At 39.1% G+C, this 27,987-nt stretch overlaps 1 protein-coding gene across 2 annotated transcripts in view; it reads left to right on the top strand.

Annotated features, from left to right (window-relative positions):
• The first annotated feature begins 546 nt into the window (after positions 1-546).
• The window catches only part of LOC127444491 (dorsal-ventral patterning tolloid-like protein 1), a 61,966-nt gene continuing 34,525 nt past the window's right edge, over positions 547-27,987 (top strand). Inside the window, exons 1-9 of one of the 2 annotated variants that reach the window (XM_051703862.1) lie at positions 547-578; positions 2,581-3,012; positions 16,863-16,973; positions 20,232-20,312; positions 21,006-21,176; positions 21,262-21,379; positions 25,482-25,660; positions 25,884-25,989; positions 26,154-26,278. In XM_051703862.1, the coding sequence (XP_051559822.1) occupies positions 2,835-3,012; positions 16,863-16,973; positions 20,232-20,312; positions 21,006-21,176; positions 21,262-21,379; positions 25,482-25,660; positions 25,884-25,989; positions 26,154-26,278 (1,069 nt within the window). In that variant the 5' untranslated portion in view covers positions 547-578; positions 2,581-2,834. Of the gene's footprint in view, positions 579-2,580; positions 3,013-16,862; positions 16,974-20,009; positions 20,060-20,231; positions 20,313-21,005; positions 21,177-21,261; positions 21,380-25,481; positions 25,661-25,883; positions 25,990-26,153; positions 26,279-27,987 lie in introns of those variants that run through there. The other variant, XM_051703863.1, reaches the window with a different exon arrangement.

Here is a 27,987-nt window from a genome sequence, read left to right on the forward strand (position 1 = left end):
ATTTTTGTTGCACTCTCTCATTAATAACATTTTGTTATATTTTAAACAAAAAAAGTTACATAGTGTAGCTTAATATATTTGACATAAAATGATAATGTCACACCTTATTAAGCCTTATATGTTTTACTTGGTTTTAGGGGAAAAACGCCTGTGAAAATTAAATCTAGTGGGCAAATATTGCCACTTAATGGAAAAGTTCATTTCTGACCCTGGTGCATGCGTTCGTGAGTTTTGTGAAGCGAGGCATAATTTGAGGAATTTATGCCGTGACGTCAACACGCAGTTACCTTGCTGGGAGGGAGGGGGGATTAATCTGAGTGTGTATGTCAGCAGGGAGGGAGAGAGAGAGAGTTAATCTCCCGGGAAATGGGCACGTTTGGAATAAATGGTACCAGTCACCAGTGGCTGTAGAAGTGTTTCCAATCTAGAGAGAGAGAGAGAGAGAGAGAGAGAGAGAGAGAGAGAGAGAGAGAGAGAGAGAGAGAGAGAGAGAGAGAGTATGAGGGCAGCACTGAGTACTCAGGATGAGCCTGCGCTTTGAGGCTGTAAAACATTAGACCCTGAGGGCATTCTCTGTGGTAAGCTCCGTCTGTCTCATATTTTAACAGGGTTTGGCGCCACAATGTTTAACTCAGCTTTATCTCTACAGTGCATCTATTCCTTTATGTTTGTAAAGTAGCGCGAGTTGAAGGTCCGAGTCTCCGCGCGCGCGGGAAAGGCAGAGAGGTCGCGCGCGCTCTCTGTTCTTGTCAGCTGTTACCGTTGCGCTTAAACTGTAACGGCTTTGCCATATACAGGCACATGCAACTCTCCTGAGGTAAATATGCGTTAAAGTGCATTGGTCAGGACCTGAGAGTCGATAAATGAGCGCACGAGTCCCTTCGGTGTTTTGACAGTCACTTTAGGACACACAGAAGAGATGTGTTTAATTGAAAAAGTGCTCTATTTCGTCAGTAGTGTTTTTGGCTTTCTTGTTTTATTGGCTGCGGCTATTTTCGGTCTACAGTGACCAAATTAAAGCAGCCTCACGCAGCAAATCACTCGCTGAGAAACTGCTTTACATCACTTCAGAGATGTGTGAGAGACAGACCTACTTTATGAGGGGAGTTAGACAGGTTTGTAAAATGTCACACCACAGCCGCTTTTACTGTCACCTTCTAATAAAGCAGCTATTGTATTTATAACAGTTTTTAAATGCGATCTCACCTACATGGGACTTGCGTTACATCCTGCAGTTTTAGGCAATGACAAAAAAACAACAGTTTCTTCAGGATTAATGATCAACTTTTAGTGAACATGTGACTTTTACAGCTACCGGCTCGTTTTGGGTGACATCAGCTGGCATTGTTAAAGTTCTGAAATCAAATAGTAGCTCTGTTTCCTGTGTTATAATGCACGAAAGATGCGTTAAACAAAAGGACTAAAGTGTCTGATGTCCTTTATAATGTAACAGTTTCTTGTCATTTGTGTAGGAACTGAAGGCACATCTATCTATCTGTCTGTCTGTCTACATGTCTGTCTGTCTATCTATCTATCTATCTATCTATCTATCTATCTATCTATCTATCTATCTACCTGTCTGTCTGTTTGTCTGTCTGTCTACATGTCTGTCTGTCTATCTATCTATCTATCTATCTACCTGTCTGTCTATCTACCTACATGTCTGTCTGTCTATATATGTATCTATCTGTCTGTCGGTCTATCTACCTACATGTCTGTCTGTCTGTCTATCTGTCAGTCTATCTATCTACCTACATGTCTGTCTATCTATCTGTCTGCCTGTCTGTCTATCTGTCTATCTACATGTCTGTCTGTCTATCTGTCTGTCTATCGATCTGTCTGTCTGTCTGTCTATCTATCTATCTACCTGTCTGTCTACCTACCTACATGTCTATCTATCTATCTATCTATCTATCTGTCTGTCTATCTATCTATCTATCTATCTACCTGTCTGTCTGTCTGTCTACCTACATGTCTATCTATCTATCTATCTATCTATCTATCTATCTATCTATCTATCTATCTATCTGTCTGTCTCTCTGTCTGTCTTCCTACATGTCTGTCAGTCTATCTATCTATCTATCTATCTATCTATCTATCTAGCTATCTATCAATCTACCTGTCTGTCTGTCTGTCTACATGTCTGTCTGTCTATCTATCTATCTATCTATCTATCTATCTATCTGTCTGTCTGTCTATCTATCTACCTACATGTCTGTCTGTCTATCTGTCTGTCTGTCTGTCTGTCTGTCTACCTACATGTCTGTCTATCTATCTATCTATCTATCTATCTATCTATCTATCTATCTAATCTGTTCTGTTTGTATGTCTGTCTGTCTATCTATCTACATGTCTGTCTAACTACCTACCTACCTACATATCTGTCTGTCTGTCTATCTATCTATCTATCTGTCTGTCTGTTTATCTATCTATCTATCTATCTGTCTACATGTCTGTCTGTCTGTCTGTCTGTCTGATTCATTTAAATATGTTAAATATCTTAATTTAAATATTAATTTGCCTCACCCCCTGCCATCACTTTCTTTGCCTGTGTCATTTAAAGGCTGTCTTCTATTGCAGGTCTCTCTCTGCAGGGAAACTGCTTGTGCATCTCCGCGCAAGAGAAAGGAAAAGTGAACTGTTATCAGCCGTAGTTGTAGAGGTTCATATGCATCTGGCGTCCAGCTGTGATGCCGCGACACTGACGGTCCTGCCCCGTCTGTCGAACCGGACCAATGATGATGATAATGAAGATGATGATTTCCACACGGCGCGTGTAGCGCCAAATTCACTACGAGACACTTCAGTCTGATCGGTGCTCATTCAAACTTCAGATGGACTACTTTCACTCTTCACTGACCAGTAAAATGAATTGGATCACACTCCTGCTGGCCGGCTTGACTTTTTGGGGCAAAGTGTCCATGCACAGTTGCTTAGATTACGATGACAGCTATGATTATTATGAAGAGGAGAAAACAGAGACGATAGATTACAAGGATCCGTGCAAAGCTGGTAAGACGCTTTTGTCCCATTTATACTTTTGTTTTGCCTTTGTTCTGTTAACACTTTTGTGAAGTGATTAAGGGAGAAAGCACAAACATTTAATCCGCGTTTTATGCAGTGCTGTAGTAAGAGCGAACAGTTCTCACAGCGATACACGTATGGAAAAGGGAGCAACCTTTAGTTGTTTTATTTTTTCTTTGGGTCGTGGCACATACTGGTTCCCGGTGCGCGAGCCTGAACGAAGTCTTTTTTATACGTTTCAAGCCTTCTTTTGTCGACGGAGAAATATCTCTTACAAGCTCTGCACGACTCCTGCACTCCTCCCCTGATAAAAATGATGGAGTCCGCTTTAATTTGGTGTCTCTCGGGATGATCCAGAGGCTCGCGAGGCCACGTGCGCTCCGCTGTCATGTGCGATCCGCGCGGTGCCCACCTGTCCACGCGCTCGTTTGTCCGTGCTGGTATGGCGCTGCTGCACGATTTACACTCACGGATGTATTTTATTATCAATCTCGTGGATGTAAATATCGTTTCACAGACTACATCCAAACCTGTATTTCACCTGCTGGCAGCTGGCAGGCAGAATTTTTTGTTGGACCGTGGACGACCCCCTTTTAGAAAGAACATTAATTATTGTGTAAGAAATAGGGACTAGTAAATCCAAGTGATCTGTGTCCAGACAAATTGGGTTGGTTTATCCTGTTTTTTTTTTATTCTTTTTTTTATGAGTTAGAAGTGTGAAGTCTGACAGAGTTTTTTATATACTCTTACGTTCATTTGTAAAAGTATGTTTTATATTAATATATAAAAGTAAGGGTGTGTTTCATTCAGAAGTGATCATCCCTTTGCCCTATTCCATTCAAAGACTTTACCATTCACAGTGAGAGCTCTGGATGGCAAAAAGGTGTGGGGCTCAAACATAAGGGTCATTTAGATCTTACTTTTTGAGTCTTTTTATTGAAATTCTGCTTTATGCGATCTTACGGCATGGCTATTATGATTGTTTTCCCTTCAAAATGCCCTTCGGAGGGTGATTTATCCCGTTTGGAACGCAGGGCAAGTTTACATTCTTGGTAATTATAAATTCAGTGGTATATAAACCACCTTGTTAAGGCAATCTAGAAAGTTGAACTAACTGTAAAGATTAGCCTACAGAAGCTCTCAATGGACAGTGTGTGCATAGTCCATTTCAGGAGTGGAATTTGTATATATCTTTATGTTGACATTAGGTGGATATGATTTCTTTCTAACCCTGTCCTCCTTTGGATATGCGTGTGTGTGTGTGTGTGTGTGTGTGTGTGTGTGTGTGTGTGTGTGTGTTTGTTTGAAGTAAACTACACCTAAGGCAGAGCAGATGTTTAAATGCACCATCTGCAGTTGCATTCTGTAAAAATTGCCCTGTTTCTCTCTCTCTCTCTCTCTCTCACACACACACACACACACACTCACGTTGTTGTGGCTATCCTTATGAGGACTCTCCATAGACATAATGATTTTTATACTGTACGAACTAGAGATTCTATCCCCTAAACCTCACAAAAAACGTTCTGCATTTTTACATTAAAAAAAAAAACATAGTTTAGTATGTTTTTTAAGCTAGAAATGTCCTCGTAAACCACCCAACCCCCCCCCCCCCACACACACACACACACACACACACAACCACCCTCTCCACATTCTCTCTTATTTTCCTTATGTATGTTTACTCAGGAACTATAAATCTAATATTTTCTTTCTCTACTGTGAAATGTTGTCATTGTTTCCATGCCTTTATGAGACAGACAGTTGCATGCACAAGATGGCACACATACTGTACACGCAAGTTACTTTTTTTGTGAGGTAATTTTAAGGGTGTATTTTGTGAGGTAATTTTAAGGGTGTTAGTATGTGGGCAGTGTGTATGTTTTTTGTTATGTATGTGTGCCCTTTGCACTCATGTTTGGGACAGTGTGTGCATTTTTGGGTGTATGCGTTTAGGAGGACTATGACTGTTAGTCGGTTGTAGGGAGGACCTCTGTTTCCAAACTGTAAAATATTTAGCCCAATTTGACAATCCAGTTGATAGCAGTACTACAGGGAGAGGGTGGAAAACCATCATCTCGTAACCTTTAAACACATATACAAATAATCATACAGACTTTGAAAAGCACTTATAACTTTTATTACACACAATTTTGTCAGATTAACACTTTGGTTCCCAGGTGTTTGGAGACTTGTTTTGTTAATTAATTTACACTAATGAGCTAAATAATGAAATATCATCCTGAAAGACTTGCAACACACTGTATTATAATCACACTCCTTTCAAGCCTCTTCAATTACTGCACTACCCTGCTCTAGGGGTGGGCGATAAGACCAAAATCCTGTATCACGATATGAGTAATTTGATATCACGATAACGATATATATCACGATATAGTTCATCTTTTTTGAAAAATCAATAAATTCAGTGGTATGATATAATTCATAACATTTTTAATTTTTTTTCTCCCCAATTTGGAATGCTCAGTTCCCAATGTGCTTTAAGTCCTCGTGGTGGCATAGTGACTCGCCTCAATCCAGGTGGCGGAGGACGAATCTCCGTTGCCTCTGCGTCTGAGACCGTCAATCAGCGCATCTTATCTCGTGGCTTGTTGCGCGTGTTACTGTGGAGATGTAGCGCGTGGAGGCTTCACACTATTCTCCACGGCATCCATGCACAACTCACCACGCACCCCCACCGAGAGCGAGAACCACACATTATAGCGACCATGAGGAGGTTACCTCATATGACTCTACCCTCTCTAGCAACCGGGCCAATTTGGTTGCTTAAGAGACCTTGCTGGAGTCACTCAGCACGCCCTGGATTCGAACTTGCGACTCCAGGGTGGTAGTCAGCATCAATACTCACTGAGCTACCCAGGCCCCCATATTGTATGATATATTAAGCCATGTCGCAATGTGTAATTTTTAGTAATTCAGTCAGTGAATTAAATACTTTATGAATGAAAACTTATATAATTTTCTCTTTATTTTGAACTTGACCATTTCATTTCAGTCTGATGATGTGCACCAATTTTCTTTTCTTTTTATTATTTTTATGGTTGTTGTTATTATTGTTCTTATTATGATTATTGTTATAACTTTCCTCAAGAAACTTAACATCTTTCCAAAGCAATGCAAAAAGTAAAATAACATATAAATAACAAAAAGTATCCATAAATAAAACAATTAATTAGGCTCTTTGTGTTTTTAGTAATCTCTATAAAATATCTGAAAGAAAATATGGCTGCTTTTTCTGTCACAGGAGCACAAATGAAGAGACTGGGATGACTTCAAGACTCGCGCACACTTGCGTGTTTCAGATTGCACGTCCGTGCAACACTCGAACAAAACACAGCTGCGCATGATTGGAGCGGGGAGTGAATGTCATTGAATTTGCTTTGACGGTGGCTCAAGTGAAATTTCATGCCGTAGAAGTGGATTCAGTGTCATTTTTTCTTGCGTTCTTGAAAAGCTTTTCATCTAATGACATGTGCAGCTGTCAGTGAAAAACTGCATTACATTACTTTTATAAGTCTCACGTAAAGCCCTGACCACTGATATATACGCGCATATGGATATATCGACATACACAATGTACAAACCTTGCAAATCTCTGTTTTCTAAAGCCAAACCAATTCCACACCATAGAGGACACACTTTTTCCTTCATAATCTCCTCTCATCTTCTCATTCAAATGTATTTGAGGAATGAGCAATCGCACCGCCTTCTCCATTTATCCGACAGTGTGTAATACATACTGTACATGTTATGTGCTTTACGCATTTCTCGTGTGTCAATTTTGCTTTACCGCGATAGAGACGATAATCCAAAATGTATACCGGTTGGCAAATTTCTACCGGTTTATCATGTCTACTGGTATATTGCCCACCCCTACCCTGCATCCTTATAAATGGCAATGTACACCCAAGATGACTTTAATATCTGAGAGGTGGTTAAACAGCAGTCATGCTAAACTCCCACATTGCCAGTGGCCTTGAGATAAGGGACTCCTCTGAAACATCATTATATAAACATTACTGTAAAATAAAAGTTTTAACAGTTTAAACTATCATCATATAACATCATTATATGTAGGTGTTATAGTAATTATGGGCATTAAGGGAAAAGTTTGCGTTAAAGAGCTTCAAGAAATGTGCATCATACCAGTTTAAATGCTGACTGTCCAAAAACTGTCCAAGTCATTGAACGTGTTCGATCCACCACTCTCTAATGCTAACATTAGTTACTATCTTAGCTGATGGAGCATTTTCCCGATGTGCTTGTAGTTTGGTATGCATTAGCATATCAGCGCTGTGTTGATGTTTTAGCTAAAATAGTCATGCTAAATGAGTATAAGGTGTCAGTTGGGGGAGCTGCGGTGCCTTAGAGGAAAGATGGACCCAGATTTGGTTTAATTGTACATAGGCATGTTAAACCAAAAATATTTGACATAACATATTTTTGCTTAAATATTCTTCTTCTTTCTTAGTTATATTTGTTGTTCTCAACATCAACTAATTGTAATTACTATAGGCTTCCCCTAAAATACCACTTTTGCTCCCATTTTGAATGATTTTTGCTGGGACAGGTTGGGTTTGTCAGCTTTTTTTTCTGTTTTTCTTTGGACATTTTCAGGATAGTCATCCCACAAGGACTGCAACACCTGAAACACACACATTTACTTTTGTTCAAGGTGCACCACCTTCATGAGGTCCTATTAATGGTTTGTTCTGGTTGACACAACAGAAGGCTATTAGCTCTGTTAATGAGGCAAATGCATTGTTTAGGACTTCTGTACTTGTTTACAGAAACTGGGAGCTCTATTGGTTTCAATAGGTCACTAAAGGGCTAGTTACATTATACAGTCATTAGGTGATGTTATCTGTGTCTGTTATCTTAAGACATTGTAAACTTAATGGCACTGTTGCTACAGAATAACCAATGTTTGATTATGCAAATTTTGCCAACGCCTCATTGTTTAGGCAAGAGAAACAAAAACAAACCCGAGGGGGTTTACTGGGGGTGTGTGCAGACAGGCTTAGCTCAAGAGGCAAACACACACATAAAAGAGAGCTGATGCCCTTTACCACACACACACACACACACACACACACACACACACAAACACACACAAACACACACACACACACACACAATGTTGGTGCGGCTATCCTTATGAGGACTCTCCATAGACATAATGATTTTTATACTGTACAAACTATAGATTCTATCCCCTAATCCTACCCCTAAACCTAACCCTCACAGAAAACTTTCTGCATTTTTAAATGTTCAAAAAAACATAATTTAGTATGTCTTTTAAGTGATTTAAATTATGGGGACACTAGAAATGTCTTCATAAACCACATTTATAACATAATACCCTTGTAATTACCAGTTTGTAACCTAAAAAAATCTCCTTGTAAACCACCCAAACCCACCCGCCCACACACACACACACACACACACACACACACACACACACACACACACACACACACACACACACACACACACACACACACACACAGTGTTTAAACAGAGGAAATCCTCACACACTACACTACGCTACACTATTACGGTTACACTTCCGAAATGTATGTGACTGTGGTGAAATTTTTGCAAAATTATACAATTATACAAAATTATACAGTATTATAGGTTTCTTACACGTATTGCAGCATTTCTGAGGTGAAATGTGTGGCGCTAAAAGCAAGTAACATTTTCTCCCAAACAGATGAGGTCTATTTAGTTTTAAATCAACAAAACCTACCTTCCTCCTCTAAGCCTTAAACCTAACCGACAGTTTCATAAAAAGCAAATGTGAAGTGAAAAACGCAATTACTGAAGTAATCATGTCATTTTGTGGTGCTTCTATGATTTTTGGTTCACATGTTGACTCATGCCCTTCAGGACTCAAACCCCAAAAAACAAGGTTTATTATAAAATGTAGTCATTAATAGGCCCATAGAGTTCTCAAAAACAAACAAATGTGCAACAATCAATAGGTAACATGTTATTGAATTAATTGTGCGTGTGTGTTGTGTGCATGGCTCTCATTTCTTACCTTCAGTTCTTGAACACACAGATTAAAATTTAGGACAGATGATGAGTTTTTACATATAAAGAAAGATTATGTGGATCTCTGCCTCTGTATTTTTGTGCATTCAGTATGTTTGTGTGTATACAGTACAGTGAAAATGCCACCTATGCATACGTGTGAGATTCTTGGCCATCTGTTTACAATATTGTTTATTACCCTGTATGTGTGTCTGTGTACGGTGGAAAACATGTGTGGTTGGTCATCTTGCTTCTGTTGTTCTTGGGGAAATAGAATGTGAATATTTGGCTGTGTGCTTATCTCATGCCATTAGAGTGCACTAAACACATTTCCATCTCTTTGTACACTGATTTCCCTCTGTGTGAGTATGTGCACGCATGTATGTGTGTGACGAGTGTGGAAGCCCACTTCATTCAGGCACTTATCTCTTCCTGGTAGCCTGCATCCTGCCACTTAGTTTGAGAAGAGTCTCTCTCTCCCTTTCTCTCTCTCTCTCTCTCTCTCTCTCTCTCTCTCTCACACACACACTCATTCATGCTCCTTACAAAAGAGGGGTTTTGTCATAAAATTGTGCACGCAGCAAAACACAGTGAGTGAGAGAGTGAGTGAGACAGTGATTTCACTTGTTTGCTTGCCCTGTATTCTGCTCTGTATGTGTTTAGTTAGAGTGTCTGTGGACAACATTTTTGATTTAATTTTTCTAACTTTACAGTCAACCTACTAAATTCACGTCATTTCTAAATACACACATTAAAATTGAAGAAATTTCAAGCATTTACTTTACCTCACTGTTCAGTTAGCTTGTCATTATCATAGATGAGTATGTTGCTATGTTTGTGTACAGTACTATGTAAGAGATGTGGTTAGTGGAGTCCTGTTAATAAAAGAGGATTTCCCAGGAGCACTCTGGCCTAACTGCCAAATTCCGAAAATTCCCAAAAATTCCAGCGTCAGCACTTTGCTCCACCGTGGACTGTTTGTTTTGGAGCAGGAAAACATGAGTCAGCGATTCACACACTTCCTCTTAGAATGCATTTCTCTAATTAAACAATTACAGCTTTACACATCCCCGACGTGTGAAAAGGTGCTTTGATACACCGACAATGGCACTGACTGAAGTCTTTCTCTCTCTCTCTCTCTCTCTCTCTCTCTCTCTCTTTCACACACACACACACACACACGCACACAGTGGAACATTGCTGTGAGATTGATGACAGTGAGATGTTGATGTCGTTAAAGCAGTCCATCTTTTCTTTGATGCTCATAGCTCAGTCTAAAAGCCTACAGTGTAGCATCTATGAGGTGGCCTATGTGGTTGTTTACATTAAAGCTCTGCGTTGATGTGTCTTTGTCATTCTGCAAGTACACAACCAAAATGCTAGTGTACTGAGAGAAAACGCCTTGATTTCTGAAATAACTGTACGTTTAAAGTAATTTAATTTGTGAATTCAGAAGTATTGAGTAGATTACTGTAAATTAGAAGTTAATCAAAGTAGGTAGATGTTAAAATTTAGCACATATAATTTATTATACATGTTGCCTGCAATGAGAAAATACTGTAAATCAGGCATATACTGTATGCTTGCTCGAGTTGTTTAAATAATGATAAATATAGTTTGGCATACTTTGACGCTCTGCTCTGGAAAAAAAAAAATCGAATGAATCAATATCTATGTTTTACTAATACAAAATGGGTGTTGTATCAACATTAAGAATCTGGTCTTTACAGTGCCTATAGGCAATATGACCAACCCTTAACAAACGCATTTTTATTTTGCTGACAAATTAGAAGTATCCGTTTTTATAACTTATGAAATATGATTATTTACTGTATATCATCAAACATATGGTCAAAACATCATACAGATTGAAAAGATCTCAATTAGAGCTTGATCGAGGTCGATATATGGGTTTTACCGAAATATCGGCACAAATAGTTGCTTTTTTGGAACTATTAGTTATCTGCAAAAATCAAATAAATAAATAAATAAATTATTATTCCCTTTCAAATACAATGTGATGTGATGCATAAATCTTAAAATAATCTTGAAGAAAATGTGAAGCTATCTCATCAGGCTACAGTGTAGGCTATGCCGTAACTACTGTAGCTACATGGTGTAAGTTCGATGTCAGAAGTATAAACTGGCTGAATTAAAGTAGCTTCTATTGTGTTTAACCTCAGGATCATTGGCGTAACTTTGATCTTTTGGGCCCCAGTGCAAAGAAACTGTCGTGCCCCCTCCTTGAGGGGCCTTGGCCGTTTATCATCACCTCTTGGGCCCGCTGTAATTTTTATGTTTTTTTTGCTCAACCGTTGCAGGCCCCCTCTCACCCCGGGCCCTAGGGCAGCTGCCCACCCTGCCCTCTCTCTAGGTATTCCCCTGCACAGGATCATATCATGTCAGTGAAGAGCTTCACTTTTCTTTTTTTTTTTCAGTTGTTCAGATGTCATGTACAGACACATAAATAACATAAAAACAAGCCATTGACATCATCAGAATGCACGCTGGAGACATCAAGCAGTTGTCGGAATTGTGTTTGGATGCATGTATGTTTTTGTGTCTGCCTGTCCCTGGTTCTTCCTGTGATCAAGCTCACAGGAATGCTTGTTGGGCTGTTACCCAGAATGCTTTACGTCATGTCTCTCTGACATATGACTTAGATCTCTTTAGTAATGCATGTCATTGACAAAACAAAACACTACACTCATCCCTCAGCTCCCATGATACTCATTCATCAGACTCAGTATGTTCCTGTGGGTTTTACAAGGAGGGATTTTTGGTATTAATTTGAGAACACAGTAATGAAGCATTAACATATGGTCAGAATTGCAAAGCCCGTAATGTTTGTGTGATTGTGTTTATGTGTGTTTGATCGGATGTGTCGATCATTGCCTCCCTCCAGAATTCTCCACAACATTTGCTTTCTCTGTGTACATAAAAAACAGTCTGTCAATCAAATTGAAATGATTGACTTTGTGTAAAACACAAGACAAGATAAAATGAGTGATCAGTGTTCAGATCTCATTTAAGAATACAGTCTTTAGCTCTGTTCCCAAATGCCTCTTAACATAGGCAGCATTTCCATACACCACACAAATATCACACAAATACATAAAACATAAATATTAGGTAAAATAGTACATTTTTAATTAGATTGATCTACTTTTATTGATGCTTTTTAGTATGTTTTTTTTTTTTTTTTTATTATTATAAAACATTTCTCGTCTTGTCTGCCATCTTGAATTTTTTTAACTCATAATACAAGTGATTCTGCGTAGGGCTGGGCGACATGTCTTCAATATTTTCTCAATATTTTTTAGCCTATTGATGATATTCAGTATATCTCAATTATTATGTATTTGCTCTGAAATGGCTCAAAAGAGATTTAATTTTAAAATTTTAAACCATTATTTCATCCAAACAGCCATTGTAGTCAAATAGATTCAATATTTTAAAGCGATTAAATAAAAATCTATTTAAAATAATGAAGGAATGCTTCCCCACAGTTTTCTTTAACTAAATAAACACAAGGAAGAATGAGATTTAATCATTTTCATTGAAATGCATTTTTATATTTAGAGTATATTTACACTGCATATACAATGAAAAATAGTAGGTTAATAAAAAGTAGTATTTACCTTCATATAATTGTACTAAAAACAGTTTTGTGAATGAACAAAGTGTGCAAAAACTACTTCACTCACTTATTTTTTGGAGCCAGGTTAAATATTGCATAGTACTAAATTATTACTGTGGGACTAAGTCAAATGTATTATTATTATTATTAGTTTATCATTATTATTTTCTGAATTATCATTATTATTTGGATAATTCTATTTTTGTTATACAAAAGTAATGTTTCTGTCCTGTTTACTTCACCGGGGGCTTTTATTTTGACACTGAAATACTGCGTGTATTTGACAATTTACAATGTTCAGCACCTGATGAAACACTGTCATCTCTTCCTTTTCGGTTATGCTGTGTTGTAGATTTGTATAATAACTTGAAGCGATTACTAATGTTTGGAACTGCGCAAATGCTTGAACCTGCAGTATTCTGATTTCACAATGCACGTGAAGTGCTCTGAGAGTGCTGCCTTGCATGTGCATATAGATCAGCGTGTCACTGGTTTATTCTGAAATGCACACAGACATGCTTATTTGTCTTTAAAGTGCAGCCTTTTGCAGTTTAATAATCACATATGACCAACTCGCAATTTTGGTGTTATTTTGATTAATTGTGCAGCCCTGATGGATCGTGAAATTAGCTTACTGATACGCTCTCTATTAGCCCTTTTCCACCAACATGGTTCGGGAGCAGGTTCCTGGGCCTGTGAATTCTCTTAACTGGTCCACGCATTCCCCCCGCAGAAAAGGCAGCCCCAAAAGCTTGCTGGTCTCAGACGCAGGAACCGATTACATCAGTGAGCGGAGGCGTATAATGTTTCACCACGAGGAAATGTTTTCCCAAACAACAACAGAAGCTACTGTCTGCAGCAAGGAGTACTTTTTCACTCTATAACAACAATAAAAACCCCGTACAAAAATGTCAGACATCAAAAGCGTTGAGGAAACGCAGACGAAATGAGCACTCTTCTAGCGATATGGTTTTAAGATTAGATAAAAGATAAGAGAGATTGCGAAGGGAAAAAAGAGTCTACGAGGATATACGGCAAGAAATTATTCACATTGACTTTAATCAGATGATTTAAACGGTCCTATGTAGCTGATCTCATTACATTTGCCAACTTTGTTAGCTTTCCTTTCCTCCTGTGAGCAAGCTGAAGGCGACTGTGGCAAGGAACACAAAACTCAATAAGATGGTGGTTAATGGAGAAAAATAACCTTGGGAGAAACCAGAATCACTGTGGGGGCCAGTTCCTCTCTGGCTAAACAGCATGAATATAATGCCAAAATTAGTTATTTATGTGCAGTGCAAGTCATGGTTTAAAATTTGTAAATTAAGTAAGCATTAACGTCCAGTGTTTAAAAAAAATAATAAAAAACATAAAACAGAGCTTTAATCTGAGGAACTACTGTAGGTGCTGAAGTGGTTAACTGATTCTATCAAACTTTAGATAAAATATGCAATGTAAAAAAAGTCTACATTAACGTGACCGTACAAGTTTGCTAAAATTAGATGCACAGTTGGTTACAGCTCAACTCTCCTCCAACATTACGCTTAAATCATAAAACGAAACCGTGAAAACTACTTTGTAGTTTCCAGGATAACCTTAGAGGAAAGTCTCATTGGAACTGCAGTGTTACCTCCAGGATAATCTCTCAACACAACCATATCTGCAGATATTAAATCACCCAGATTAAAACACACCTCCCACTGCACTACTGTAACCTTGGAACTGAGATTATCATTTCATATTCACCAAATTACACTGCAGGAAACTCAGAACCCAGACTAAAAAAATTATTATGGATCCATTGGCTCCTAAACTTTTCAGAGCCAGAAACTCTTTATGCGTAACACATGCTCATTTAGTCCAAAATCACTTTATGTTGTTTTAATAATCAATATCTGTTTAAAACAAAGGGAGTACATTGAATTTACTAATACACCAGAGGCAGATTGCATGGCAAGTTGCCAACATAAGAAATTGGAATGGAATAGTGATCAAACTACAACAATGCTCTTCACTGGATAACCTTAATAGCTTTAATATGCCCGATCCCACAATTAGGCTTAGAAAAAACAAAACGTATGGCTTAGTTTATTGTACAGACCTAATTTCAGTCAAGTCCGGTAGCATCACATCAGTAGGCTATTAATGGATCATCTCTAATAAACCTTTAGTTGAGACAATTGTCAGATGACTCGTTGATGTATTTTTCTAATAATTTTAGCAAGGCACATAATACCGTGATACCGCGGTATTTTTTGTGAAGGTTATCGTATCGTGAACATTTCATAGCATTACACCCCTATACCTGACCCGATTAATGTAAAGGGTTAGGTTTAGGGGCCCTTGTGGGCAAAGCGGCTTGGGCCCCTAGGGCCACCCCCCTTTGCATGTCCCTGTTCCTGACTTTTGCCAGTGGTGATTAGATTTTAAATTATTGTCACAATTGTTAATTTTTTGTCGCATTTGTGACCATTTTAGTCGCAGTCTAGAGCCCTAAAACTCTTGGTTTAATTTAAAGCTGTCATTGCTTTATTGAGCATGTAAACTTATTCACTGTGAAAGAGCCACCGTGTCATTGTGACAGTCACATTTTAGTTGCAACAAGCTCGATTCCCCCTTGCAGTTCATAAACGATTCTCGAGTACAGCTATTGCTATCTGTTTATCGATCAACGCGGCTGAAGTTATTGACTGGTGCTAAGTTAAGATGTGCAGTCAGTGGCTCATTGATGTTAGGCGAAGATGTGATTACCATGGCAATTCTGGGCCTCACTGCCAGACTTCCTAAATCAATGTAAAAATTTAACACAAAGCCTTTCATCTGCGGTCAAGTTGGAGGCACTTTTTTTTATTGTTCACCTGGAGACATGATGCCGTTATTTCACACTGTCTTATCTCACTCTCGACGCTGTCATGAACACTGCAAAGAGACCTCATTTCAGCTTTTAAGTGTACAATTAGTCAGCATGGACTGGAATACAGTATGCATGGATTGGATTTGTGTACTTTTGATCTGATAGATAAATGGCATTCTAATCTCTATGCCTGTGTAACCTCTTGAGACCACACTGTGATTACCACAAAACCCTCTAATCAACCCAACATTTCTGTGATGCTATGTTTAAGATAAGGCAAAGTAAGAATAAAATAAATACAATACAATACAATAAAATAAAAAGTAAGACACAAATTAGGAAAATACCATACAGACAAGCCAATAAATAAGAAAACTGCTGTAATTATTACAGTAAATTGTTACAATGACATCCTGCATTCGAAAATAGCAGTATGTTATTATGCTGTTTGTTGCTTTGAATTCTGGAGGCTGTGTCCAGTCTTAAAAGTTTATTGTAGAATTTACAATATGACGTTGTGTAAGGAATTGATGGGGGAGGGATGTATGCCTATTAAACACATGCACACGCACACACACACACACACACACACACACACACATGCACACTCATAATACCTAAGAAACAATGGTGGCGGCCTGAAGTTACAGTTCACCTGTACGTGTGCGTACTCATATGCGCACTCACACACATGCATGCTTGTACAAGGGCAAAGTTTATTTCAATATGGAACAATCAAGATAGCTTAAAGCATATTCTTTATTGTTTATTGTTTTATGTCAAGGTTGAGGAGTGAGTGATCTGCCAAAACTACTCACACACATGGCAATGTTCCCAATAATATGTGCTTTTTCTTGGCCATCTTTATTATCTCCTTGGCGACAGGCTAATGTCATTACGCATGAGGTCATTATGTGAACGGGGTTGGGAAGATCTGAGCAAGAAGTATGTACTAATATGTTCCTTTTCATTAGCAATAGCCAGCTAGCTCATTTTTAAACAGAATCTGAGGGCCATATACATTGACTTAGCTTAGGGGAACTTTGACTGTGTGAGAGCAGAAGGCAAATTGACAAGCCTGATATGTTTCCTCTCATGTTAACTTGTCGATCGATTGCGTATGCAGCAAATCTTAAATTAGCATCAGTCAGTGGTCCCAGACCACACTGAGCCATTGACTCATAGTAGATGTGTCTGCCAACACTTAGACCAGCAATATATGATGCTGCCAAAGAGTGTGTGCTTGTGTATTCTAATAATATCCTTACCTGTTTCCCTTTCCAGCTGTATTTTGGGGAGATATTGCCTTGGATGAGGAAGATTTGAAAATGTTTCAGATTGATGGGACGATAGAGCTCTCAAAGCAGTCACATGGAAGACAGGGGCACACATCTGGTAAGGCACATAGTTTGTCACACATCAGGCATCTTTAACTGAAAGATCGTTCACATGAGCTCCTCAGTTTTTGTTTAAGGATGTTTTGAGTTCTCATGCACATACTGAATACAGGAGCAAATTAGGGGTGTAACATTTCGAAATTCTCACGGTTCGGTTTGTATCATGGTTTTAGGGTCACCGTTTCAGTACAGTTCGTTATTTCCTTTGTTCAGAAAAAATATTACTGCCAAATCCAAAGAATAATCTATTTGGTAAACACTTCAACAGGTTTGCCCTTAAATAACAGTCATTATTTTACAGAAGTAACCATAGTTTAACCGTGTTATTTGTAGTAAAATCATAGTAACCACAATATAAACATGGTTACTGTCATGGTTACAATATATAGTAAAATCATGGTTACTATATAGATACTACAGTATTACTGTTATAAAACCATGGTTAATTGTATCAAAACAATGATTTCTGCTCAGAAAACCATAGTGACAGCAGTCATGGTTACTACAGTATTACTATAGTAAAACCATGGTTCATTTTCGTCAGGGTCCTTAACTAAAAAAAAAACATTTTCTCTAGTTACTAAATCAACATTTGAACTTAATACCTGCACTAATACGCTACATGCATCAACATAAAGTGCACTTCAAATTCATCTCAACATATATTAATATTTGGAAGCTATACATCACTATAAAAGGAATAAAGTTGCTATTAAAATGGATATGAGAAGGGATGTTGTGATAATGCAGCTGGAGTATTTGAATCACTCATGGAAATTCCACATGAACACCCCAAGCGCTTTAGTCATTGTTTCATGTCTGTCCGAATTAGCACTGAGTGCCTGCTTAAAAATGGAAGGGAGTTTGTGCAGTTTCGGCTCACCTGCGGCTCTTTCCCTGGGTGATCTCAGTGTAAAAGATTAATCATGTATCAATGTATTACTATAACAGCATCTTAATCAAACCACATTATTGATGCTCGCATTAGATTACAGCCACGCGAAGAAACAGGAAGAACTTGCTTGCGCATTTTAAATAAACCCTCACATGCATTATTGACATTACTAGTGTACGGCACTCGTGTCGAGCGATGTCTGCAATCAGTGCCTGTTTTGTAAACATCTTTTGACCATCGCTGTTATAATTGACTGCAAAAAGAAAATGTTCCCAGAAAGGAGAAATGCAGGGGGCTTCTCTACCAGCGTCTCGTTTTCTCCACTTGCCATTTTCAACTACACACAACGCGTCCAGAACTGTGATATTATCAAGTTGACCCACATGAAACACAGGCAGAGCGTATCCATCTACAGAGCCATTCAGGTGCATTAGCAGCGGTTGTAACTGTGCACTTTGTTTGACCAAAACATGTGCTCCAGATGCGTCATTAAATTTGAGGTGAACTGACCGCGGTGCCATTGCTTTCCGAACCATGGGTGGCGAACCGTATGGTTCATTTTTTTACCGAGAACCGTTACAGTCCTAGAGCACATGCAGAAATGTTAGAGCTGCAGTCAGCAACTGCTGAGGGATGTGGGTTGTTTCTGGTGCAGAATAACAACAATGACTCTCTACAGTCAGGTTCAAGGTTTGAGCTACTGTTTAACTCAGTCCTTGAAGCCGCCCATGTGCTTTTTTTGTCCTGATTTCATGTTTGAAGTTAGACCTTCCTCCAGGCATTCAAGGCTCTGATCTAACGGTGGCCTCTACTCAACGCTCAGTTCGACTGCAGGGTGACACACAGAAACACAAAGACCCACAGCAGCCTCTGTGGACAGTGTATTTAAGATATTATATACAGTATGACTTTATCAGTCCGATATGCTGAGTTGTCATAAGAAGTCCATGATTGTGATGTTGGCAGGATGATCTAGAAACATTTAAGTATTTTTGAAGTTGAATAATGTGTGGTGGATAGTGGGAGTTTATAGCTTCAGGTGATTAGACTTGATAAATGCTCCTGTCTCAACTCCACTGCACAGTCAGCAAACACCTTGTGTGTGTTTGCATAGCAAGGCCTTTGTCTTTTGCTCATTATGTGTGTATATTTGTGTGTGTGTGTGTGTGTGCAAATGTTTGTTTCTTTGTGAGTTAGATCATTTTTTTCTAACAAACTCCTCCTTCACTGATGTCTGAACTGCACAGAGCCAAAATAGGTGTGTGCCTTTCCCAGTGGCACATTCTTAAGTAAAGCTCAGGTCATAATCTACATAGCTGTCAGGGCAGAATCTGTGAGTCGGAAGTCAAAAACAGGATACATACGGTCCCACTGGGGTGTGTAATGACTGCCTATTCACAGACAAACACTATGAGAGAGATAACTATAACTGCATCATCAGCAATGTTATATCACCTCTATCATCATCTGAGTTTTTGGCAGTGTGAAGACAGAAGTGACAGCAAACAGAGATAAGGATTCAGCTTTGTGTTTCTGTTTTGACTGGAGTGGTTACAGGATGTTTACATTTATGCATTTGGCAGATGCTTTTATCCAAAGCAACTTACAGTGCCCTTATTACAGGGACAATCCCCCTGGAGCAACCTGGAGTTAAGTGCCTTGCTCAAGGACACAATAGTGGTGGCTGTGGGAATTGAACCAACAACCTTTTGCTTACCAGTTCAGTGCTTTAGTCCACTACGCCGCCACCACCACTCCAGGATGTGCCACCAGGGCAGAAGGGCAGACTGCATCAGGACCAGGAATAGCAGGAGAACTGATGCATGTTCAAACCAGTCAGGACAGGTCCTCCTCGGTTATTTGCAGATTTATCAGGACACAGTCGTGTAGACATCAGAACACACTGTAAATCTGTTAAGTGTATGTGCACCAATGTGCAAGAGTGTGTGCGCATAGAAATCCCTGAACTCAGCCTTTCCTGTGTCTTCGATTCAGAATTTTGTTTGTTCCTCACTTTCCTGTCGACATTTCAGAGAGAGAGGGAGAGACAGTAAATGGGATAGGAAGAGATCAGAGGAACAGAGATGTGTGAATAGAGATGTTCAGTGAGAACCCTGGGAGTGCAAGAAAACAGTAGGTGAGATGTTGAATGAAGGAGACGAGGACAGTGAATGGAGGGATGAGGAGAGGTGAGGACAGAGGGATAAAATAGGTGTGAAAATGGAAGAAAGCCAGTGAAAGGAATTTCACACATCTCTCTTGGCTCTGTCTGCCTCCAACTACAGACAATGTTCATGTAACATTTAAACAACACTAACACAGATTCTTATTTGCATAATACTCTACATTCCTTTCTCTCAGGTGGTCTTGGAGAACATAATCCTAGCAAGAAGAGAGGCTCATTATATCTGTTGCTGGACAGAATACGACGTTTAGGCTTCGGTAAGTGTTTACACATGAGCAGACATAACACTTTGATAAGACCTTACAACACCTGACAAATCAGACATCACATGACAAGAACTACAGTAAAACATCTTCATGTGCAATAAACAAACATGTTAACAAGTCTTTGATACAGAGTCCAAGTCAAGTTTCAAGTCTTTTTGGTTAAGGTTTTTATATGCAGGTTAGTTTTATAAACACTGTTGTAGGACAATTAATTTAATATCTTTATTAAAACATTATCATTTCTATGGATTTCCTGGTTCAATAGGTCATACTTTATCATACTTATCTCATTATGTTATCCACTGTTCTTTTAGTGTCTTCACTAATTAATTGCATTTGAGTCATGTGGATTGCGAAGTCATGTGTCGGCAAGATGGTTGTCATTGCAATTACTGCTCATAAATGTGTGTATTTAACCTTTAGAGAATAAACTCTGCCTGAGTTTTACAGTGAGACATGTTTCAGAAGTTAATATCTATAATGCCATCACTTATTGCTAGATGTAGTTTGGCATTTGATTTGATAAGGCTGATATTTAGAACCCAAATAAAAAAGTAAAAAGTTACATGAAAATGCAATGAAGTTTATAAATAAAAGCAAAGTGAAATTCACTCAGGACCCAACATAATATTTGATGGCAGCTTTAGATGGTTTGTATCATTCTATATTCTCTTTGTGTTGTAGAGTCGTGGCCGGTGAACAGCAGTAAAGATGTGCCAAAATCTAAGGCTGGAGGTAGAAGTGTAAACAGCGGCAAAGGTATGAAGTCTCGAGTGCCACGCGCTGCCACATCCCGAGCAGAGAAGATCTGGCCCGGAGGAGTCATCCCTTACGTCATAGGAGGAAACTTCACTGGTAAGGGACCTTAGTGTGCTGGCGTTTATCATTGCCATATGAATGTTGTGATTTACATGTAATGATTTCTGTGTGAATTTCACAGGAAGTCAGAGGGCCATGTTAAAACAAGCAATGAGACACTGGGAGAAACAAACGTGTGTGACTTTCATTGAGAAAACTGATGAGGAGAGCTACATTGTCTTCACCTACAGACCCTGCGGGTGTGTGTCTGTGTGTCCTCTATAATAACATTACTTTTTTTTCCTTCCAGGAAATATGTATAAAAGTTATAAAAGGTGCACACATTTATATTATTCCCTTCATTATAATCCTTGTGGGTCTGACTCTGAGAGAGTACTACACCTGTTTACACCTGGGATTAGCATCTGATTCGATCACTGATGTTTTCACAAAAAAAAAAAAAAAAAAAAAAGACTATATCATGATGTATACCTTTACCTTGATATAAAATTACTCATAACGTCATATAATATTTGGGTCATATCACCCACCCCTAGATCGCTGTGTACATTTGGTACATTTCAAATACATCTCCTGTGACCTTTTGTGATCTGATTTCTTGGGACAATCTCTAATTTCATGACTTCACATCATGAAAATAGGAGCATAAATTGTAAAAAAAAGAAAATAATTTTAACTGAACTTTGGACGTGCACGCTTCATGTAATATGTGTCATTGCATGTTGATGTCAGGGAAAACCAAGAAATTCCAAGTCTTGTGCATGTATATGTAGGGGTTTCTCCAAAATGTTCCATTTGGACACTTATTTTCCTTTAAAGCAACACGTAAAAGTAAAAAAAAAAAAACTTACTGCGCGTTAGATTGGACTGACAGGTGAGTAGACAGTCTGCATTTTTGACTACAAGGTACTACTTTGATTCATTGCCAAGGGAACAACTCTGGGTAGTGCTAGACGCTGAGGGAGTCTCCCAGAGCCTGAAACAATGCATCAGGAGTGTCTATGCACGAGTGAGAGGGGTGATGAGGATAGCCGGCAGGTGTTCTCAAGAGTTTAGGATGGCCAGAGGCGTGAAGCAGGGGGACAACTTGAGCCCACTTCTCTTTGTGGTCTTCATGAACCAGGTGATCAAACAATGCCGGCAGAGAATACGGAGACTGAAAGTTGGTAACTGGAGGATGAGACTGGTGTAACTGCAATCTCTGGTGAACGCGGACGACATTGTTCTAGTGAAGGAAAATGAAGAGGAGCTGTAGCAGGCCCTGGAAGAGTGGGCACATGCATTCAAGAACCACGGCATGACCACCTACGCGAAGAAGACAAAGGCGATGCAGTTCTGCATCACAGCCAACAGGGAGGAGCTGAAGCAGGAGCCCATCAGCGGCATCATCGAGCGACGAGGACTGAGTTGGGTGGGACACATTACCCGCATGACGGAGGACTGCAAGCTCAGGCAGATATGGCAAGCCAGACCGGAAGGCAAGAGGACACGCGGACGTCTCAGGATCGAGTGGGAGGAGTACATCGCCAGGATCGCAAGGAGATGGAAGTCTCTCGGCGAGGTGGAGAAACTGGCCCAGGACAGAGGGGAGTTTGACTCCTGGCTCAAGAAGCCCGACGCCTACACATATGGGAAAAGCAAAAGGTTGTAAATGAGTGATCGGATCACAAAATGTTTTGGACCCCATTTATTCCTGTATTTAGTGCTGTCTACTTGTGATCGGATCACCTTAAAAGGATGTTAATACCAGGTGTATAAGGGGTCATAGAGACTTTACGCCTGACATCTACATGCCACTAATAATGAATGCATATTGCAAGTAAAAAAGGTTTAGTGAAACTCAGCGGTCATTAAGGAACACACTTAGATACCCAGGTCTCATTTTTATGTGTGTATCCTGAAATGTGTGCTTAAAACAAAGGTGTGTGTGTTTGTGAGAGCGAGTGAGTGAGTGTCGGCTGAGACGACTACAGTCGGCCTGGCTTTCCTTCCTGCCCCATTGCCACGGTGAGCAAACCGCCCATTGTTCTAAGGAATAGAATCCTTACAGTGTGTTAACAAGGAAGAGAGAGAGAGAAGGGAAGATGGAAATCGCATAAGTCTAGGTAAACATAATGTTGGCAGTTTGTGGTTGTTTGTATCTGAACACTTTGCATTTGATTGATTATTTGATCACATGGAACATTGTGTAATAACACAACAACTGATAAGAAGGTTTATGAGTCTATGAATGTTATTCAGTGTAATGAATGGAGGTAGAGGATATTAAGAGATGCTGATTGACATGACAGAGGGAGGTGAGGTTATAGAGATTATAGAGAAAATGACTGAAAGATCATAGAAAGAAGGACAAGGGAAAATTAGAGCAGAAACAGAGAGTGTTACATAATATTATCCATCTCAGTGCTGTCATATCTGTCATAATCAGAAGATGTTATTCAGCTACAAACCTGCTGACGGACAAACACGAACACAGACCGTTCGACCTTCACTTCTGTATGTGCACGTGTGTGTTTGTAAACATTTGACACTTTGCTTGTGCACGTGTGTATATGTGTACATTGAGAAAGTGCTGACAGGCATGATTACTTGACTTATTGTAAATATGCATTAAACGTAAAGATACATTTTTTTAAAGTTAGTATATTTGCAGGTTGCATATCTGTGTGTAAATGTATTAATTGCTTACACACAAGTAACAATTTAAATATTTTAATTTTGTTTCATTGTAGTGAAAACAAAACCTTTCTTTTTCTCTTTTGATGTAAATATGAACGTGTTTTAATTTGAGACTGTTTCCTCTGTTTGTTATCTGTTTGAATGTGTGTGTACTCCACAGTATCATTGGCTATGAAATGAGGGATTAAGGTGTTCTAATCCCTGTTATAAATAGTGACTGACTGGAATCGAGATTACTGCTTTGTGAGTGTGTGGCTGAGACATGCTTAAGCGGAGACTATTGAGATTCTATCTGGATTCCTCGAACTCTGACTTCATGGGTTCGACCTTTATTTCGATTAGCATATGTATGTTTTTTTTTAGGGGTAGTGTTAGTCTTCAGTTTTTCTATAAAGCTAATTATAATTAACATTATATAAAAACAATAGAATTCTATGGTATTTGCTCATTTAGATTGCTTTGTAAATGTGTGAATGTTTGTTCAGCCTGGTCTTCACACTGTAAAACATGCTATGGTACCTGTCAGGGGAGCAAGCATGTTACTCTGATTTTTACTCAATATTTTTTCTTAAATATTCTATACCGATAGAACTATTACTGTAAGTTTTACAGCAAGTTTTCAATAGCTTGCTGTCTACAGATCTGGGACAGTGGGCATGACATTTCATCTTGGCACTGAGAAATGGCAGAGACACTGACATCACAGTGTAACCGGTCCTGCTCGACCTGCTCCGAATGGGATTCGGACCAACGTTTCCGGCATGGGAGGCGGGCGCGCTAACAAGAAGGCTACAGCCCCTAGCGTCAGTCGCTAGTGCGCTTCTTGAGGCCTGGGCAGTGAGGTGTACACATACCGCACAGCTATCGCGTACCAGCTGGCTCCTGTTACAACAGTACTGCAAAAATTTCAGCCAGTCACTGCACTGCCTCTGTTCTTTGAGTGGATGGCTCATGTCATGTATTTAGCATGAATATGCTCCTCTTGCTAAAATGCTGTTGTTATTTCGAAACTGAAGATGAATCAGAATGGACAGCATACCAAGGACAGTAAATTGACATAATAAAAACACATAGCTGACCAGAACACTCTATATTCATTAAGCAGCAGGGATATGAATCTGCTGACAATATTGCTATTCATAAAAATCGGATTTGCTGGCTTGTACCAACACCAACAAGTGGAAAAATTCACCCTAATGTGCCAAATATTCACACCTATTTAATGCAACCCACACACACACAGCAATATCCACCTCTCTCTCTCCTTCCTCTTTGTCTCGGTCTTGCTATTCATTGCACTGGAACTTGGTCAGAAGTGTACAATGTTTGCGTATTTGTTGTTAAGGAAACAACACAGCAAGAATCTGAGAGCTTACCTCAGCTTACCCCTGATTGCCGTTAATCAGCTCTCATCATCTTTTCACACCATTACTTTGTCACCCCATGACACCCAAAATACTGAGCGTTAGCCCAGCTCTCCGCTCATCAACCCCTCTTTAAAATCATCACAATGCTTTATGATAGTCCTCTGACATAATCAGAACCTGTACTATTATAGAGAGGGATGAGCTGATGAGATGCTGACATTTTTTATTTACTTTTATATTTTTCATTTACTTTATTTATTGTTGTTATTCTTTTTTACTTTTATTGTTTCTAAAGGTGTTGCTCCTACGTTGGGCGTCGTGGCAATGGTCCCCAGGCAATATCCATTGGGAAGAACTGTGACAAGTTTGGCATTGTTGTTCACGAACTTGGGCATGTAATTGGCTTTTGGCACGAGCACACGCGACCTGACCGTGATGATCATGTGACCATCATCAGAGACAACATTCAAGCAGGTTCTGCATGACCCATTCAATATGGCTACGTTCATAATCACACAGCAGCTGAATACAGTTGTCAGTCCTGTTTTATAGTGCTTAACACGCAGTTTGGTTATGAACGAGAGTGTCAACTGCATTCTAGAACCAAAGTGATTTTCTGTTAGTAAATATGCTTGTCAATCCCAAACACCGAATGAAAAATGGATCTGTTTGAATGTGTTTGTGTTTGTGCACTCAGGTCAGGAGTATAACTTTATCAAGATGGAATCAGGGGATGTCAACTCTCTTGGTGAGCCATATGATTTTGACAGCATCATGCATTATGCCAGAAACACTTTCTCCAGGTAAGACTTCTATATATCTGTCTCCCTTGTTGTCCCTCTGTCTGTCTCCCTCTCTATCTCAGTCTCTCCATTAAAAACTTTCACATGAATTTCACTCAGTCATTTAATTCAGAACTCTCTAAGTAAATTATTGTAATTGTTCTCTTTTCCTTTTTCTTTTGCAGAGGAATGTTTTTGGACACGATTCTTCCCTCTCGTGATGAGAACGGCGTCAGGCCTGCAATTGGTCAGAGAACTAGACTCAGCAAAGGAGACATATCACAGGCCAAGAAGCTGTACAGATGCCCAGGTAGACCTGCTGTGTGTGTGTGTGTGTGTGTGATAAGCATCCATCCCACCCCCATCAATTTCTTACAGAATGTGTGTGTCTGTGTGTGTAAAAGTGAAATTATAGGCCTAAATGAAGAATGCCAAAGGGTGTTAACTGAAGGAAGATGATCTCACTTTATAGGCAGAGAAGAGTGCCTCCAGATAATACTGCATGCATATGTGCATGTGTGGGTGTCTATGTGTATTTACTTGCATGATATCATTGTTTTTGTCAGTTTTATGATGCACATGTGCTTAAGTCTCACTCAGGAAAGAGGAGAGGGCCACCCTGACATTTTGCAAACAGAGAGCTTGATGGGATCCTCTCGCTCTTCTACCTGTGTGTGTGAGTGTGTGATTATGTGTGCGCATGCAAGTGGCAGAAGATTATGTGTTTCTTCACTGCTATATGTTTCTTCACTTCTATATGTTTGAGTTCATGCACTATTGAGGACTGTGTGTGTGTGGGTGTGTGTGTGTGTGTGTGTGTGTGTGTGTGTGTGTGCGTAAATGTAAGACGCATGACCTACTTCACTTAAAAGAAAGAAAAAGCTCTCTTTCCATCGACCTTCCACTCTTTTTACTGTCTATGTGAAAAACAAATGTTAATTGAATGCCCACTTTCATTTTACACTTTGCTTAAAGAAATAGTTCCCTCCACAATGGAAATTTTGTCATTATTTACAAAGGAAGTCCCAATAACGCGCTCATGTACTGGTACTCATACTCGTAAAAATGCTCAGATACCATCTGATGTATGAATGTCATTACGGAAACATTCAGCCCGCAAATTATACCCAACACATTATGTCCTATAGTGAGATTGTTTAACCGCAAAAACTGTGATTTAATTAGATAAATATATAGTTTGCATGTAATTCAAATGTGAGTGCTTGTGAATGTGTGGTGCTGATGCCGGCTGCTCATACCTGTTAAAGCTCCCCCTTGACTTATACAGGGAAAACACCATCATGAGCATTGTATGCTCTATTTGTAGCAGATGACAATAAACAGAGTGCAAATTCACATTGGAGCACGAGGCACATACAGAGTGCATACTTATTTAATTAAATAGCAGCCTTTTGCGGTTTAATAATCACTTTGAGTCACCTAGCGACCGGCTTTTCCAGAGTGGAAAGCTGCCGTCTTAACGTCAGAGCTCCTTGGTCAAAATGACATAGAAACACTTCAAAATAAAAGCTCTGTCAAAATAAAAGCTTAATTTCCAGGAAAAAAGTATGACAGAAATATATCACTACTGTAAATTTATGTAACATTCACTGTAATACTACTACTACTACTAATCAGAGTCAGAATGACCTTTATTGCCAAGTATGCTAACACACACAAGGAATTTGTCATGGTGACAGAAGCTTCCGGTGCAAAGAGAATGCAACCATATATACATACATACAAACATATACATTTAAACATTTATAAATACAGTGACATAAAAAATAAAAAATAAAAATAAGATGTAACAGATAAAAAAGAGAAATATACAATAGAGCAATAATGTTTTTGAATATTTTTTTTTTTATATACAGTTATGTGCAGGTGATAGGTTAAAGAATATAAATGAAATATGGATATAAGTAGGAATGGATGGTTTCAATATTGCACATGGTTATATTGACAAAAGGAAAGTATTTGGGGGCAGTTTTAACTGTTCACGAGGTGGATGGCCTG

Source organism: Myxocyprinus asiaticus, chromosome 8, assembly GCF_019703515.2.
Source record: "Myxocyprinus asiaticus isolate MX2 ecotype Aquarium Trade chromosome 8, UBuf_Myxa_2, whole genome shotgun sequence".
NCBI lineage: Eukaryota > Metazoa > Chordata > Actinopteri > Cypriniformes > Catostomidae > Myxocyprinus > Myxocyprinus asiaticus.